The sequence below is a fragment of the Podarcis pityusensis genome (genome assembly GCF_964106645.2).
Source record: "Podarcis pityusensis genome assembly, chromosome: 10".
In the NCBI taxonomy this organism is placed as follows: Eukaryota; Metazoa; Chordata; class Lepidosauria; order Squamata; family Lacertidae; genus Podarcis; species Podarcis pityusensis.
The window spans coordinates 16,715,298-16,733,888 of record NC_138035.1 but is presented as its reverse complement, the minus strand read 5'-3'; the positions used below and the strand labels follow the sequence as shown (position 1 = coordinate 16,733,888).

The 18,591-nt window shown below is 44.4% G+C and overlaps 1 protein-coding gene across 5 annotated transcripts in view; it reads right to left on the bottom strand.

Moving 5' to 3' along the window:
* Positions 1-3,501: 3,501 nt before the first annotated feature.
* LMO3 (LIM domain only 3) overlaps positions 3,502-18,591 on the bottom strand; it is a 95,978-nt gene continuing 80,888 nt past the window's right edge. For all 5 annotated transcript variants that reach the window (XM_081023338.1, XM_081023340.1, XM_081023339.1 and 2 more), the window contains exons 3-4: positions 12,678-12,803; positions 3,502-5,295 (exon numbers count right to left, since the gene is read on the bottom strand). In XM_081023338.1, the coding sequence (XP_080879464.1) occupies positions 5,190-5,295; positions 12,678-12,803 (232 nt within the window). In that variant the 3' untranslated portion in view covers positions 3,502-5,189. The remainder of the gene's footprint in view (positions 5,296-12,677; positions 12,804-18,591) is intronic.

The window sequence follows — 18,591 nt, the reverse complement described above, 5'->3', positions numbered from 1 at the left end:
ACAAGATTTGTTCTAGGCACAGATGACTGCAAACTGCCCACTGCTGAGAAAATTACAAGAAACTACTTAGCATTACATTGTGTGTGTGTGTGTGTGTGTGTGTGTGTGTGTGTGTGTTGGTAGTGGGAATCTTTAAAACCCTCCCTTTGCCTGCAGAGTCCAAAAATGTTAACAAGATTGCTCCCCCTCCCCCGGTCTTTCTCTCTGATGAACATTTGTTCACTGGTAGTTAAAACCAACTGCAAACTGGTGTAGGGGAGGAATTCTTTTAATTTTATTTTTTTTAAAAAAGAACATTGGGACATGTGATTTTGAAAGAGTGATGACTCAAGATCGGGAGAAAACTCCACCAAACACAGGCTGTGCCTATGTAATTCAGGTTTCACATGCAGAGGGTCCCGATCCAATCCCTGGCATCCCCAGGTAGGGGAGGGAAAGACGACTGTCAGAAGCTGCCAAGAATTGCTGCCAGTCCTAGAATCAGAGAATTGGAAGGGACCCAAAGTCCCACCCAGTCCAACTGCCAGCCATGCAGGAACCACAGCTAACCAACCCCCTATAGACAGTCACTGTAGCCCAGTGGTTTTCAACCAGTGTGTCGTGGCACCCTGGGGTGCCTTGAATGATAGCCAGGGGTGCCGAGGGCAACATTGACCTCTGTCCCTCTTTCCCTGCCTCTGATGTCCTCTCGTGTCTCTGCCTCCCAAAGGCTTGCATAGTTTTTTATCACAGCAGCCCTGGCTACAAGCTCTGCAGGGCACCTCTGGGGGAGGGCAGCTCAGAGACCAGGGACAGCAGCAGCTGCTGCCCAGATGACTCCCAAGGAGAGGGGAGAGGAGAGGAGGATGAGGGAACACTTAGGGACAAGGGAGGGTGTTCGAAAAAGGGTGAGAGGTGCCAGCTCTGCAGGAAAGGGGTGACATAACTGGGCTCCTGAGCCTCACAGGAGTGCTGCAGAAAATGTAGTTGGTCAAGGGAGCCGTGGACTCAAAAAGATGGAAAACTTCTGCTGTAGCCAATTTAGTTGAGCAACTTTCTATGCAGCCCCAATGAGACAGGCAGCAACCAATAGCATTGACTGTAAGGAGAGAACAGGGGAGATTGTCCTATGGGTTTACAGTGAAAGAGCCAGTGGGGCAGGGGCAAGGTGTGTGTGAAAGGCTGTCATCACTGCTGCTACTTTGGGAAGCATGTGGAAGAAACCTGAATTTTATTATGCTTCCCTCGGTGGCAGCAGGAGCTTGGAAACCCCGCAAGGGGGGAGTGGGGTTGGCGTGCAGGGGTGCAGCTCCTAGTACATATAATAAAAGATGTTGGTGTTGCCATGCTGCAGTTTTGGGGTAAGCTTTGGGACCACTGCTTTATGTGATAAATGCAGACAAACCTGGAAATGAGTTCCAGTTGCCTCTTTAGCAAACAAAATGTTGCAACAGGGCTAATCCACACTTCCATTTGTCTTGTGCCGTAGCGGTTTTGCCTTGGCCCTGCTGGCACTCTGCAGAAAACCCTACTGCCATTTGTTCCAAAGATTTGGTTTCCCCAGGGGAAAGTGGTGGGCCAAATGGAGGTGTGACTAAGCCCACAGTCTCTCCCAAGCCCAAGTATAGGAGCATCTTCACCCTCACCATTCTGCCCGGACACTGAGGTCCAGCTCCAAAGGCCTTCTGGCGGTTCCTTCACTGCGAGATGTGAGATTACAAGGGAACCAGGCAGAGGGCCTTCTTGGTAGTGGCGCCTGCCCTGTGGAATGCCCTCCCATCAGATGTCAAGGCAATAAGCAACTATCTGACTTTTAGAAGACATCTGAAGGCAGCCCTGTTTAGGGAAGTTCTTAATGTTTGATGTTTTCTGTTTTGATTCTGTTGGGAGCCGCCCAAAGTGGCTGGGGAAACCCAGCCAGATGGGCAGGGTATAAGTAATAAATTATTATTATTATATATTATTATTATTATTATCCATTATCACATATGCCTCTGCATATGTGAATTCAATTAAGCTTTCATGGCCAATAGCCGTTTTTAGATTTTTATTCCTATTGAGACTTGTGCTCTTGCACATCTGTGTATGAATATCTTTGTGGTGAGTGCTTTTAAGAAAGGAAATAGGATCATCTTGATCAGGCTTCCTCAACCTCGGCCCTCCAGATGTTTTGAGACTACAATTCCCATCATCCCTGACTACTGGTCCTGCTAGCTAGGGATCATGGGAGTTGTAGGACAAAAACAACTGGAGGTCCGAGGTTGAGGAAGCCTGATCTTGATCATATCCCATAGCTTTGATTCTTTTCTAGTATGGCTGCATCCTATTCTGGATGCTTCCTAACACCACAGCTGTGCTAAACATGCCATGTAGGCAGATGACAGGATAATGTAGCTGGTCACCCTCACTTCACAGCTGGAGCTCCACAGCAAACTGTCTTTGGGGTCAGTATCTGACAAGCCATGGTGGAAACAGACAGGATCACCCCCTGCATGATGTGTTGAAGAGCTACCACCAACCAAAAGCAGTCAGCAATGCCCCAAAGGAAAAGCAGTCAGTGTTGCCCCAAAGGAACCAATGGTACTACTTGGCTATGGCACAATTGCCTTCCTGTAGAAAAAGTGTAGAACAGGGTTTGTTTTGCCCTCCCCCAGCCTTGAGGCTGCAATACCTTGAGGGCAACCTTGAAGGAGCTGGATGCCAGAGGTCGGCCGGGTAGAGGTAAGTAAGTAAGTGCAGGTGCCACTCTTAACAGGTGCCACAGCAGGGTCTATTCGTGCTGTGCAGAAGCCACCTAATACACACACACCTCCATTTGGGCAAGTAGGAGGCATTATTGCCATTTGAGGGCACATTCCAGCCAGGAGAAAGGATGGGAAGCAGACCTGGTGAAGCATATGGGCCTGAGGACTGGATAGAGGCCAGGAGAACTGCATTGGTCTCTTGGACCTGATGTTTCTCACCTCTGCTGTACGACCACCAAACTGTCTAAAAAGGGTTGCATGAATTAATCAGGTAGAGATGTCAAACATAGGAGTGGATTCTGGTTGGATGACACCATGGAGCTGCAAAGGTTGATGCTAAAATAACACCCCCAAACATCCCATGCTATTTGGGGAGAGCATTTTGCTGCATGCTTTTGGGGAAGCGGTGAAATATTCCCAAGGGTTTCTCCAGAGAAACTGATGCTCACTTAATGAGGAATGAAACTCATGTTAGCCAATAAAGATTAAAATTGGGTCCACAGCTGTACCCCAAACTCATAGATGGTGGGACTGGAAAGATGATTTCACTGATCATTTTTTTTTCTAATGGAGGACTGAAATTCTCTAACACCTTAGGGGAACTTTTTGAAAAGTACTCAAAATTGTTTTCTGAGGAATCTTAGGTTACGTGAAGTGATGGCCGCTGTCTTCTTTGCAAACCAGTGGCAAATGTGGTAACTGGGGAACTGGTAGTTGGCCAAAAAAAAGTGGTGGTGTTGAGTCAGTAGATGAGAAGCACCAGCTTGAGATTTTGCCATCCAATCCTTAGAGTTTATTTATTTTTAGACTGCCCCACCCCAAACAACTTGGAATGGACAACAATAAATTAAGAAACAAAGAATACAATATCCAGTCGAATTTTGATTAAACGCATCTACAAAAGTCAACAGATGTGATAGCCTCTGCGCTCTGAGTGGAGGTTCTTCATTTCCATCTCCCCTTCCCCCACCGAAAAACAGCAGCTCGTATCGAAAATGCCTGACAATGCTTCTGAAAGGTTATGCAGGTTTTAGCGAGTCTCCAGCATGACAGCACTTCCATAGCTGTGGGGCAGCCCCTAGGAATGCCCCTCTGCAAGGCCCAGATGTCTTGAGTTGGTACTCAGGAGGTGACCTCAAGAGGGCGCTCTTGGTCAACGTTATGGGCTGTGATGGTCATATGGAGGGAGACAGTCTCTTAGGTATGCTCTACCCAAACCGGATAGATGTTTAGGCAGGACACTGATTTTTCTTTTCTTAAATAACGTTTCTGTACAGGAGCAGAAATCACTATGCTACATTAAAATAACTTCAGAAATATATATATACATATAAAATTTTTACATGACACCCAAAGGCACTGATTTGCATTGGGGCTCAGCTCCTCATTCCCAGTTATATTGGAAACAAGCAATTACATATATATATATATATCGGAGGGGGGAAGTATACAGAACACAGTAGCCCCCGCCCCAAATAATTAAACGCCCACTCCGTAAGGTTGAGAAGTACTGCCAACAAAGTTGCGGGGGGAAACCCCCGCTGAAATTCTGTAGCAAACAGAAAGTACTTTTTGAACTGTATGGAATAAAATAGCTAACATCATTCAATATAATAATAGTAATGATAAGAAAAGCTTGCATGAGATCTAATGAAAGACTGAGAACCTTGGAAGCTTCAGCGTGGTGGCTAGAATTCTAATCCAGTCTGAAATTAAGCACCTCCAAATCCCATCGGTTTCAATGGGAGAGTTTAGCATGCACTTAAATAGACCCAATTCAAGTCAATGGAACTGTGCACTTAACTTTGGCCAGTTTTACCCATCAGTTTTAATTCAATAGATCAAGCGTTGGTGAAGCTCTTAAAACGGAGAAGAATGCATGGGATTGGCTCTCTCTCTCTCTCTCTTTTTTTTTTTTGCTTTTGTTTTGTTTTTACTAGAAAGATACAGCTCTTTCAAAATAGCTGGTAGATACAGAAAGCATAAATATACAATAAAGTTTAAACACCGATTGTACTAAATGCAACAATACAAAGAAGCAAATGGTAACACAATAAAACTGTATTACATTTGTGCTTTGAATATTACAGTACATTATATACATTGGTCCAAAATAAGCATCTCATGCCAAATGACGCAAAATAAAAAATAAAGTAAAATAAGATAACCAAAACAGCAAGCAAAAGAGAAAAAGGAAAGGGGAAAAAAACTCCAGCAAGTATTTACATTATCTTTTAATAAACATTCAACTGTGAACTGGTGCAATTTCCACTACATATATTTGAAGTCCGCCTCTTATTCCACACGACCATCCTGTCTCCCTATTTCTACGCTATTCAGTAGGTTCTGCCATTGTTTTTCTTTTTAATATATATATATGTATATATATATACATGTTGAACAAAAGCAAAGAAAAGAAAGGGTAAGAACATAGTGCTTCAATATTCTCCGCGACGAGGCATCGGATCAGCGAACTTGGGGCGCGTAACCTTCTTTCATTAAACCCTCCTCATAGTCTGTCTGGCACAGTATCATGTTGTTCTTTAGGAAAAATTTGTCTCCCACGCAAAATCTGGAAATACAAGAGGGGGGAAATAAGATGAGAAATGTGGAGGATCCAAGTTGCATTTAAAACATAGGTGTCAGGAAAACACGCAGTTTTTTGTTGCCATCGGATGAGCCTCGCCAATGAGGGGAACGACCAGAAACACTCCTGCCGATGACCTCAGTGTTTGAACTGGAATATACCCAGGGACCTAAATTGTCCAGGGCTTTGTACATTAATACAAGGACCATGAACCAGGTTTGGTAGTAGATGAGCACCATTTCCACATTGGTGTCAGATGTTGTGGGCCATGTTCCCTCATCAATTTCTGCACCAGCTAGAGCTTCTGGAGCATAGACAATGGCAGCCCCACCCAGAGTATGTTGCAGTAATCCAGCCCTGGGGTTATGAACCAATGGACCACAGCAGTTGTATAAAGACTAAGCCACTGTTGACCACTTCTCTTGGTGGCACTATAGAACGTTAGACATTACAGAAGCCTTTCCCAACCTGATGCCCACCAGATGTTTGGGACTACAATTCCCATCAGCCCCAGTTTAGGGAAGGCTGCACCAAAGCGTGACAAAAATCTTCACTTGGTGGCTTCACCACACTATTTAATTCCATCCGCATCGCTGTCAATCGACATTTCAGGCCCGGGAGGGGTCATGTGAATTGGCCTTTATATACAGCCAAGCTAATTTCGCACTAAGTGTGGCATGGGCATTACTTTTTCAATGGGTTCATTTTTCCTTAATAACAAAAAGAGAGCTCTCTTTTAACGCCCGCCTGGAGAAACAGGGGGAGCACCACACCCCAAGGGGTCTTTTGGCACACAGAAGAGCTTTCGCTAATGAATGATCGTGCATCGGGGGGTCACATTCTGTTTGTGGCCAACGCTCCATCTATAAAAACATATTGGGAGGTGCGACACCCAAAAGCTCCAATTAAACCAAATCGAGTAACCTAAATGAACTTCTTAGCATTGAGGCAGACAGATGAAAACCAGTCTCCCTCAGCTAATTACCCGCTTTACTCTCGAAACTATTGTTTAATTCGGTAATGGATTACAATGTTCTTTTTTGCCGTATAATTTTCCAAGCGAGCGACATCTTGGACACAATTAGAAGCAGAAATAAATGTGCACGTTGTTTACGGTAGATTTAACAACAGAGTAGCTATGGGAATAGGCTGTATATGTACTTAATTGTAACAATTTAACCTTCAAATAGCGGTGTCTGGTGTAGTTGACCCAGTAAAAGTACGTATAATTACACAAGTTGACCTTGGCGACCTTCGATTGTGGGGCCCCCACCCTCCCCACCCTTTTTATCAGTCAGTCAGTTTCTAATGATGTCTGAAGCAGAAATCTGAGGGAATTGTCACAGAGTAAATTGTGTATTGAAAGGAGGCCTTTAATGTTTTGTGAAGTTGTGAGGTTTTAAATGGGGCAGCAGTTGGGCTGATTTACATTTGTAAAGATTGGAATGCTAGACAAACAGCGAACCCATTTATTTTCCAACCGGGTAGCTTTGGAAATTTATCCTTATGCTCGCTAAATAGAGTGAGGGAAAATAGTGTAATAAAAAAGTGGATTGAAAAGAATTAGCTTGGCTCCTGAAGGAAAATTGGGCTGTTTATGTGTGGACTCCCCTCTCCTCCCCACCTCACTTTCTCCCCCATCTCTCGGATTAATACCCGCTCATAGCTCTTGACTGAAAATACAGATTATGGAACCGGTCCTGAAAACGCTTTTCAAGTTATTTGTGGTCAAAGCAGCTTCATAGAGAAAACACACACTCCTAATTTCGAATCCTTCCCTGACATATTTTTATATTTTGTTATATTCCACCTACATCTTATTAAATGGAGCAGATGGAAATAAAAAAGGGCTCCTGCAGAGGGGAAGCAGTTATTTTCTGAGCTCTTTAGCACCTGACCATTTTTGTTTCTCTGCAAAAATAAAAAAAAACACCCCTATGTTAAACAGCTTTTCTGGCCAAATTGCACAATACTTGCAGAGTTCTTCCTCCCACAAAGCATACCTCAGTTATATAAAAAGAAGCTCGTATATAACTGGGTGTGTGTTGGTGAGGGGAAGAGTCTGCCCCCCAATCACATCTCCCCTGTTGATTGTGGCCAGAGTGGTCCATCCTCACTTAGGTAAAGGTAAGACTCCCTGGAAAAGACCCTGATGTTGGGAAAGATTGAGGGCACAAGGAGATGGGGATGACAGAGGACAAGATGATTGGACAGTGTTCTCGAAGCTACCAGCATGAGTTTGACCAAACTGCGGGAGGCAGTGGAAGACAGGAGTGCCTGGAGTGCTCTGGTCCATGGGGTCATGAAGAGTTGGACACGACTAAATGACTAAACAACAACGACAAAGGTAAAGGACCCCCGGGCGGTTAAGTCCAGTCAAAGGTGACTATGGGGTTGCGGCGTTCATCTCGCTTTCAGGCCGAGGGAGCCAGCTTTTGTCCACAGACAGCTTTCCAGGTCAGTTGGCCAGCATGGCTAAACCGCTTTGGGCGCAACAGGACACCGTGACGGAAACCAGAACCCACAGAAATGCCGTTTACCTTCCCACCACAGCAGTACCTATTTATCTACTTGCACTGCCGTGCTTTCAAACTGCTTGGTTGGCAGGAGCTGAGACAGAGCAACGGGAACTCACTCTGTCGTGGGGATTCGAACCACCGACCTTCTGATTGGCAAGCCCAAGAGGCTCAGTGGTTTAGGCCACAGTGCCACCCGCATCCCTCTCCTTGCTTAACACAACAATGGTAGCCTTGCCTCATGCACACCTTCCCAGAGCTGCACCAGAACAAAGGTGACTCTTCCTTCCCTTGAGGAAGGTCTATAGCTCAGTGGAAGAGCATCTGCCTTGCAAGAAGAAGGTCCCAAGTTCAATCCCTGTCATCTCCAGGTAGGGTTAGGAGAGACTCCTACCTGAAATCGTGGAGAGCAGCTTCCAGGCAGTATAGTCATTACTGAGCTAGGTGGACCAACGTTCTGACTCTATATAAGGCAGCTTCCTATGTAAATGCAGTAGTGGTGGACTGTTGGGCTGACAGATAAGCTCAAGGTGGAGAACTGGTGGCTCTCCAGATGTTACTCTCATCAGCTCCAGCCAGCATAGGCATTGTCAAGGATGATGAGAGTCCAACAACATCTGGAGGGATGCAAGTTCTTCACCCCTGCCATGGGCAATGCTTGCAAACCTATTCCAATATCATGTTTCATAAAGAAGGTGAAATGGCCTTCCCCCACCCGACCCCTTGCTTGACTTACATGCTGGTGGTAGCAGTGACAACACCGATGGGGTTCTTCAACCTTGGTCCCCAGCTGTTGCTGGACTACAACTCCCATCATCCCTAGCCAGGTCAGTCAATGGAGAGGAATAATGGGGTGGGAGCTGCAGTCCAGAAACAAATCTGAAGAATGCCACTCTAGATAATGTAGATAGAACAGTTGTTTCCCAACTTTCTACTTTCAAAGAAGAAAAGATGACATTTCCTAATATTGACCTTGGCCAACCTGGCACCCTTTGGGACTGCGGATCCCATCAGCTATCTTACACAAACCAGTGGTCTATCTACTCTTAGTGGCAGCGGCTGTCTGGGGTCTCAGGAAAATGTCTCTCCCAGCGCCTGCTCTCCGTATATTCTGATTTGTAAGGAGCACTTAAGCCACAGTTTCCCGGTTTAGGCATCACAGGAAACAGTGGTTTAACAAGCAGAGATGTCAATGTCAAAGCCAGGCAAGGTGAGGGGGTGGGTGCAGGCACAAGACTCCTTGGTCTAATGAACCATGGTTTAAAATTGAAATTACACTGTTATTTTTGAATCGGGCCTATTTGTACATCTAGCCAAGTACTATGTAATTGTACTTTGACTGGCAGTGACTCTCCAAAGTCTCAGGAAGAATTTTTTCCCATCTGCTATTACCTGGTCCTTTTGAGCAGAGGCACAAAAGATTGAGCCTGAGAAATTCTGCATGTACAGCTTCCAGTGAGGTTTGAGCCCTCTTCGTGTTCTTCATTGGATGTCCTGTTCTCTGGTGAGAACAGGCTTTGACTAAAGAGTTATTTCAACACTTTTTACAACATGCAAGCATACCTGAAAAAGTTAGTACTTGGCCATTAAAAAGTCCTGTGCTATTTTATTGTTTGCTAAATTGCGATTTTAAATCAATCTGTTAACTTCCAACATCACGTCTAGCTGTGCCCCTAGAATCTCCCTCTCTGCTGGTTACACAAATCATTCATACTTGCAAATATTTATATTATTATTATATTTTAATTCTTCTTCTTTTTTTGCAGGCAAGAAGCGATGGCCACTATCTTTTTTTAAAAAGAAAAGAAAAGAAAACCTGTCACTAATCCGAAACCTCTATACACTGAAAAAGAAGCCCACCGTCTTTTGTTCTGTGGCTAACAAAAATTATCTGCCTTGCTTGACTGATAAAGATTAGCCGACTTCTTGCATTAAAGAAGTTTATCTTGTACGGGATGAAGTGACAAGACAGTAACTAAGTGCTAATTGTGCATAACCAGCGCTAAAGATATGCAGGCCCATTACGACATGCAATAAATGAAGCGAACAACAAGAACGTATTAGACAGTTTTAATAATGACACTAGAACAGTGGTTTGGAGCAATAAGGATGGGGGAAAGTCTTTAAGAGTTTCAATTCAAAACAGTATGCAATTATTTCGTACTTGAATGGATTCCACTGGTAGAGTAAGGCTGACCTTATTTTGAATGTAGGCTCTTTAGTTCTGCACCAAAACAAGGCTGATGTATAAGAACTGTAAATGGCCCTGTAACTTCTAATTGCTTAGCATTATTACATAGTTTAAACAGTGGTTATTACTTGTCTGATATTTTAATTTTCTGCACATCGTGATGAAAAAGGTCAATTTGGCTTTGTTTTAGAATGTAATTGTAGAAAGCTATAATTATGGCAGCTGCACAATTCACACTGCATGAGGGATGCTCGGCTGTATGTGTGCGTGTGTGTTTTTAAAACTCACTATGTCGCTACAGAACGAAGCGGAGCAGCGTGGGCTGCCTCTTCCATTATTTTACCCCACACATTAGAGAAACGGACAAATCCATTCATTTCCTGACCATGACACTTTGTGGGGTTTTTTAAAGCTAATGTGGCACTCTTTAGATGCTGTTGGACTACAGCTCCCATCATCAGCTGACCATTGGCCATGCTGGCTGGTGCTGATGGGAGTTATGGTCCAAGGGCATCTAGAGGGCCAGCCCTGTTTTTGCCCATCATTCAGTCTGTCTCCACAGGAGTGGTCCATGTGGTGAGGCAGAGCCATAGAGCGGCCCTCCTGGCACTGGGGTTGCTGCAGCTTGCCATTGGGGTAGGGCTGGGCAGCTGTGAGGCTGGGGCTCCATCAGCGCACCACGCACTGGAACCAATCTGGTGGCCCTACCAGGGCAAGTACACAGCCCAAAGGCATATACACGGCAGAGAGCTAACTTTCTTGTAAAAGACAACCCTTACAGTCACTTCTACAGCTCTGGATACCTCTGCACACCAATCTGGCATCTAGGCAGCTATTTCCAGGTCTGTGCTGTATAAAGCTGTTGCAGCAGCTGGAGACCACTCCCTTTCCACCAGTTAATGTACCTTCCCCTGACAGGGTGCGCACAGGTAGCTGGAGACTACGCCTACGTGGAAACTGCCTCTGCTCTTCCTGCTTCAGTTCCCTTCTGGTTCTGGGAGTGAGTGGTACAGGAGAGGGTAGGGAAGCACCCAGCACTTTCTTTGCCTGCCCTGCCTCTTCCTCCACTCTGAAGCTTCCCTTGCCTCTGATTCTTGCCTCCTGGTTGGTACAGGAACCCACGGACAACTGTTCCTCCTCTCCTGAGTGGGACTCCAGAGCCCTGCCAGTCCCTGACACTGCCCCACTCCAGTCCAGGTTAGTTGCAGTGACATTCCATTAGTGGCTTCCATGTTAAGCCAGCTAAGGTTCAGGAAGTAGGAGAGCCACCTCAACAAACATTTTTATGTATTTTATAACATATTTAACATGTGGCTTCTTCCAAAAAATGGGCTGTACCCATTGTTATGCAAGCAAAGTTCCACTCACCCAAGAGGACTCCCCTTTCTTCTGCTCTACTAACACCTCCCTGAAATCTGACTTGCAGGGTGCACATGGTGGCCGGAAGGGCTAGGAGAAGAGGAAGTCCTATTGTGCTCATGGAAGTTTGCTGTGCAAGTGGATTTTGGGATGCGTCCTGGGAGACGGGGGTAATTGGCAGGCCCCCAGCTGGCTCCAGCCCACCGGCCGACAGCCGGGGCGAACTCCAGCATAAAAAACTGTGACTCAAGCCTCAGAAACCTTTAGAGACTGAGCACGCAAGCCAGCAGAGATAAGAACTCTTTGCAACGGAAGTAGCGGACAGAGGCATATGTAAGCATATTTACAAGCGTTTATTCAGCATTAGAACAAAGGAAAAACATGTCTGCTTCCCTTCGTGTCCAAGCAAAAAGCATAGGCAAAAGCTATATACAATGGAAGTTCTGCTGGAAGCAAACAGACATGTGACATACAAAAACTCCACATGCCTGTTCTAAAGGTGGAACGGAAACTCAATATCCTAACAGTGGATACAGCCCAACGTGCATTTCAACACTTATGGAGTGTTGAAAACTGAATAATAATATTCTGCGAATGTTGGGGTCCATCAGAGTTTTAAAGTTTTGCAGCTCTGCAGCATTTTAACCTGAAACGCCAAAAGAAACTGTCCATGTACAATTTTATAATGGGTTGGACTTAGTCATGGTCAGAGAAGGATCAAGTGGTTTCAGTGGGTCTAAAAGTAGCGATGACTTACTTGAGCCCAGTTGGTTTCTGCAGGTCTAAGTCTGGATTCAAGCCAACATGCTCAAAGCCAAAATGAAGTGGATCTCCGAAAGGATAGGACCTCCATAATTTCATGGCCACAGAAGGTTTTGCTCTATGTGATACTGGGGCTCAGTGATGGTGGCAGCATTACGATGGAGCTGCCACTCAAATTCGGAGCTGCATTCAGATGCAATTTGCACCAATGGATTTTAGCATTACAATCAAGAGTGGCCTCTGGTTTGCAAGCCATGGTTTACCATGTTTGCTGCTAAACCATGAACAAAGTACACAGTACAATCACTGTAGATGTGAGGCAAAGGGGAGCACTAAGTTCATGCCTGTAATACTGAACCACAGATAATTATTGTGCAAGAGTAGGGTTGCTGTGATAAGAGGTAGGTGAGAGCAGGTACACTGTGTCCAGTTTTGCCCAGAGAATGATAGCAAGCTATTGTGCCTCCATACCCTCCTAATTCTAGGTCAGTCCCAAGTTGGTTTCAGTACATAGAAGGAGACTTAAGAAACTCTCCTACCTCTGATTACAAAGTTGACAGGCAAAGCAGTCCAGGTGGTAAACATTGTCCTTGGCCCTCATCACCATCTCAAAAGCAGGGATGAGTTTGCTGCAGGCTGCACAGTTCCCCGTAACGCCAAATAACCTACGGAAGAAAAAAGGAAGAAGAAAAAAAAGATGAGTGGAGGAGGCATGATTGGTTGGGTCAAGAAAACAGAAACCCCCTATACAGTACCCAATAATCACACTTGCATTTTTCTTCCTTCCCGGACATAAATCTATATTTGATTTCACCACGAGACTAAACTTCTCTCGAAAATGCTAAAGTGCAAATGCACCGAGAGGGCGATGGTGGAGGCACGAGCTGCTTTTCATCTCCACTCGCAGATAAGCATTCTACTGTCATAAAGCTTTCTACAAAAGGCGGAAAGATACGGAACTGCGGGGAAACGGTTTATTCTCTCCCTTCACTAGAAAAATCTACATAGCTAGCATACAGTACGTAAAGTTACTCGATGTGGTAGGGAGTGAGGATTCTCATTCTTGGAAAGACGATAAAGGAAGGGGAAAACAACAAGCCTGGGAATATGTTATAGGGTATATAAATTTCATAAATACATAAGAAATAATAATAAATAAAGCTCAGCAAAATGTTAGCCTATGGCACAGATTGTGGAGTGAGTTTGTCCGATAGTGCAGTAAAATAAAATAATTAATAATAATAATAATAATAATAATCCACAACTCCTTGGAGCTCACTGTAAATACGAGTGTGATGTAAAACCTTGGCCTCTGTGCTATTTATTTGTAACACACAAGCTTTAGCAAAAGAGGAAATAATACTTCGGTGATGGTGCGGGGAAGGCTCCCATTGCAGTCATTTTTGACACCTAGTGCTAAAAGCTTTACCATTATTAAAGAGCATTTTATGAAGAAGTCATTTAAAGCGTCAGAAAGCATTAGTGGTTCATGCACCTTCCAACCTTGTACCATGCTTATAGCTATGATTATGTTATTCAAGTAGCCCATTAAAGTAAATGAGGCAGTCAGCTATATATAGCCACATTAGGAGCGCAGGTACATTATATTGTAGGAACAATTTCAAATCTCTTATGAAATGTTTTAACTTTGGTGATGGGGGGTGGGGAGAACCCACTTCTTTTTTTAAAACAGATGCGCGTGCATACGAGCACAGTCGCACATTGTTCAAGGTGGTCCCCCTCCTCCGCACGCAGCTGGTATGTTCCAAATAATGAAATAATCCTACACACATCTATACAGAATTTTAATTCTAATAAGGGAGGATTATGAACTTTTTTTCTTTCCTTTTCGGATGCACACACCGCCGATCTTTGAAACCAACTTTAATGCAAAGCTACTTAATACATGCAAATGGGTTTTCCCCCCTTTTAAATAAGTAGCAATGCTCTTCCTCTGTGTTTAGCAGTTAATGCCATTTTAAAGTATGATACAAAATAGATGAAAATGCCACATCTGCCGCCTTCCTTTTTGCTCTTCAACATCAGGCTGACAGCAGAAAAATATTAATGGCTCTCGGGGGAAATGCCGAATTAAAAGCAGTTCTGAGCTAATGAATTCAAAGGTGCTACAGTCGAAAACTTGGTTTGGCAACACACACAGATGAGCGCAAACCTTCCCGTATGAAAGGGGTGCACCAGCAGTGCCTGCACAGCTAGCCAAGCCCTGACATCAGCCCAGTGCACACATTTTGCATAATACATAAGGCATGTTTATTTTTAAAGTTATGAACCACTTTTCTGCTGATTGTCTGGTGCACCAGTTTACCCTGATTTTATATATATATATATATATATATATATATATATATATATATATATGTATGTTCAGAGATAAACAAAACAACAACAAGGCTTAATCACCAGCATCCCTATGTTCATCAGCTCCTGGTAGATTTATTATTCAGTCTCATGTCAACTTCATTTTGCTAATTGTGAAGACGGATGATTAAAATTATATGTACACACAGAGAGACAGAGGGTTGTGTGTCTCTCCACAATCACTTCTCAAAAGATTCCACCCCAGCAATTCTCACATGGCCTTGGGCAAGCCATGCTAGTTCAAAAACAAAAAGAGGCTGGATCCAACTAAGCCCTACTCAAAGTAAACTCACTGAAATGAATGGGACTAAGTTGGTACTACTAACTTCAGTAGTAGGACTAATACAACACAACGGCTCAAAGACTAGCAGAGAGGCACTTCAGAGTAAAACTGAGGTCACTATTCACAAATGCATTCATTTATTTCAAATAATTTATATATCACTTAATTAAATAGCTCCTAAGCAGCGTTCATTGAACAAGTCAAAACAATTACTGATGTGCAAATAAAAGAAGCAATGTTTGAAAACAGATATGCATAACTTATTCCCAAGTCTGGAGAGGCTTGGTGAAACAAACGGAAGGCTTTGGGTTTTATATTATAATAGCAAGACCTTGAACTTGGCATGGTTGGAAATCGGCACCTATTTGAGCAGAGGTGCAATATGCTGGCAGGATCTCAGGCCTATCGGCAACCATGCTGCAGTGTTCTGCACTAACAGCAGCTTCCTGAGCAACTGCAAGCTAAGCCCCAGTTTGCAATAATCCCACCTTGACGCTACCCATGCTTAAAACGACCATAGTCAATCCAGGAGTGGCAGCAGTTGATGCTCCAGTCAATGGTGGTGGAAGGTGCTACTAGCCCCAGAGCTCAACTGGGCCTCCAGTGGAAGAGGCTGAGGTGAGAAGCAGCCCCCCAAGCTGAGTACTTCCTCCTTCAGGATATTTCCACACAGGGCAGGCAGACATAGGAACGGCTCATCCACAGAGCTTACATCTTGGCAGCACTCAAATTCAATGGTAGTCCATTTCCCTGGTGGTGGTGCTTGGCTTAATAGCCATCTCTGGTGATTCTGTGCTCTTGCTTCCTCTGTTCTTCCTGAACAGTACAATTGAGTGGAGGAACACTCAGACATGGTCTTCAGCATCTACCTTACACGGCACTCTACCCCATGGGGAAGTGTCAGTGACTTGGCCCCACAACCTGGTCCCACAATCATAAGTCAATTAAATTAATCTAAATTAATTTAACAGCTTGGGGAATTAAAATAATAACAACAGCTTGTTTTCAAGAAGCCTGGTCAGGAGAGCAAGTCCCCTGTTTTCAAGTAAAGTTGGTCCACCTTGACCTTCTCCAGCCAGTTGGACTCCCACTCTCATCAGCTTCAGCCAGCCTGGCCAATGCTCAGGGATGATGGGGCTTGGAGTGCAACACCATCAGGAGGGCACCAGGTTGGGGAAAGCTGATCCACCAAATAAATAAACCAATCTTAAACTAAATTAGAAGAACAGAACCCAGAAGTGGGTTGTTGTTTTTTTAATGGAACAGCAGCATCTAGGCCAAAGCAAGGCATGCACTAGATCAGGGATGGGGAACTTGTGAGCCTCCAGATGGACTCCCAATATCTGGATCTGGTCTGCTAGACGATGGGTCAAGCAGCTCACTAAGATGTTGCAGCACTCAACGTCACCCAACCTGGAAGAGATCAAACTAGGCATAGGAACATAGAACATAGCTGCCTTATACTGAATTGCATCTAGCTCAGCCATGTCCACATTGACCAGCAGTGGCTCTACAGGATTTCAGTTTGGGGTCTCTCCTACCTAGAGATGCTGGGGACTGAACCTGGGACCTTTTGTGTGTAAGGCAGGCTCTTTAGCACTGAGCTACAGATCTTCCCCAGCCTTTGGAAACCTTCCAGGGAAGAGGTGCACACACCTTCCTGATCAACAAATTCCACAAGGCCTGTGTTGGCTTCATAACAGGAGAGTAAGGATGTAAGAAGGCATCACTTTGCCTTCCTCCCTCTATCTGTTGCACACAATACTGCTTCCTTTCTGCTGCAGTTCGTCTTCCACCCAAAACTGTCTCACTGTTTGCTGTGGCAAAATTACATAGCTTACGCAATTTATGTAATTGACTATGTGAATTTTGTTGCCATTATGATACTCCACTGTATTCCTTTCAATGCAATGGAAAGACAATGCAAACTGGGGTGATGGGGACGTAATCAATTACCTATCTTTTGTGGTCTGAAAGCAACAGCAACAGCTGTTGATTGATTTCCATACTGGAAATGGGATGAATAAGTGAGCTCCAGCAATTTCAACTCCTGCTTCCCTTTATTCTCCAACAACCTTACATGGGACACCGGATGCTGTAGACCAAGGTGGTTACACGCCTGCCAGCAACACACATAGAAATTAGTCTTTGTTAGCACTATGCTCCAACAGCTATGCTGTGCAATGGCACAGCAAAGGCCAATCCAGGTTTGAACCCCTGTGCGGACACAACCCTCAGCCTGCCAACAACACTGGATATCGGCATGAGCTGACTCAACATGGTTATTACTACCAGAACAGCAGAGAGAGAGAGACTTTTTGGAGCAGGACTCTGGCAGAGCCAGGAAGAGGAGAATTAATAATAATAATAATAATAATAATAATAATAATAATAATAATAGATAAAATTTATTATTTATACCCAGCCCATCTGGCTGGGTTTCCCCACCCATTCTGGGCAGCTCCCAACAGAATATTAGTAATAATAATAAAGTGATAAAACAACAAATATGAAAAACGTCCCTAAACAGGGCTGCCTTCAGATGTCTTCTAAAAGTCAGATAGTTGTTTATTTCCTTGACATCTGATGGGAGGGCATTCCACAGGGCAGGCGCCACTACCAAGAAGGCCCTCTGTCTGGTTCCCTGTAACCTCTCTTCTCACAGTGAGGAAACCACCAGAAGGCCATCAGAGCTGGACCTCAGTGTCCGGGCAGAATGATGGGGGTGGAGATGCTCCGTCAGGTATACTGGGCCGAGGCTGTTTAGGGCTTTAAAAGTCAGCAGGATAAATGAGTGAGAGGGGAAGGGACTGGTTCACCTGCACTGGGTACCAAGCTGAGTGGGCGCCACAACAATTATGTAGAATGGAACATGAGAGGCAGAGTACACACCAAATTTTGGTATCACACAAGATGCCCCTGAAATTTGAAAGCCCAATCTCCACCATGCGTGAATGCTGCTACCAAAGGGACAGAGTCCCATTTCCACGCACACATGGAACTTGATCCACCCTAAATAGTGCCAAGGTATGGATAGAATTCACCCCGGTGTCCCCAGCCTCCAATGTTCAGTCTGATGTGGGAGGAACATGTGTCAGTTTCCGACTAGGCAGGCAGGAGTTCAAATGGGTTAATCCTGAAAAACGGCACCTCCAGCGCTCAGAGCGGCTCAGCTACAGAGCTCACCAAGAAACTGGCAAGGCCTAACTCACAAGGTTAAAAGAGCTCTGCGTATGCAGCACTGAACACATTGGGAGGTCAGGATATACATGTCGTAAATTAATTTCATTTAGGAAGGCTTACCTTAGACAAGGTTTGAGATCTCTTGATCTACAGCAGGGGTTGCTAAACCGTGCTTCATTCAGGTGGCCCACGGCATGTCCGCATTAAATATTCATAATGATTTTTAATTGTATTTTTATTGCTACTTTTATCTCTCATGCCGCATTCTACTGTATTACAATTTGAATTCCATAGATAAAAATACAATTAAACACCATGCAGCTTCTAGTCTATTGCATTACAATTTCTACAATAGGCAGAAAATTCATTAAGCAGTCTTCCAAAGACTCCATCCATTTTCAAGTGGTCCATGGGGGAGAACATTTGGAAACCACCAATCTACAGCAGCACCTTATTGTCGCTTTTGAAGAATAATTGACTAATATGTTATAGAACCACACCGGGGACTACAATGAGCAATTGAGTATCATTATTTCCTTTCATTTCAATTACCAGGGCCCTAAACTGCATCAAAAATTGAGGTTCTCTAAAGAAGGGATGGGGAACCT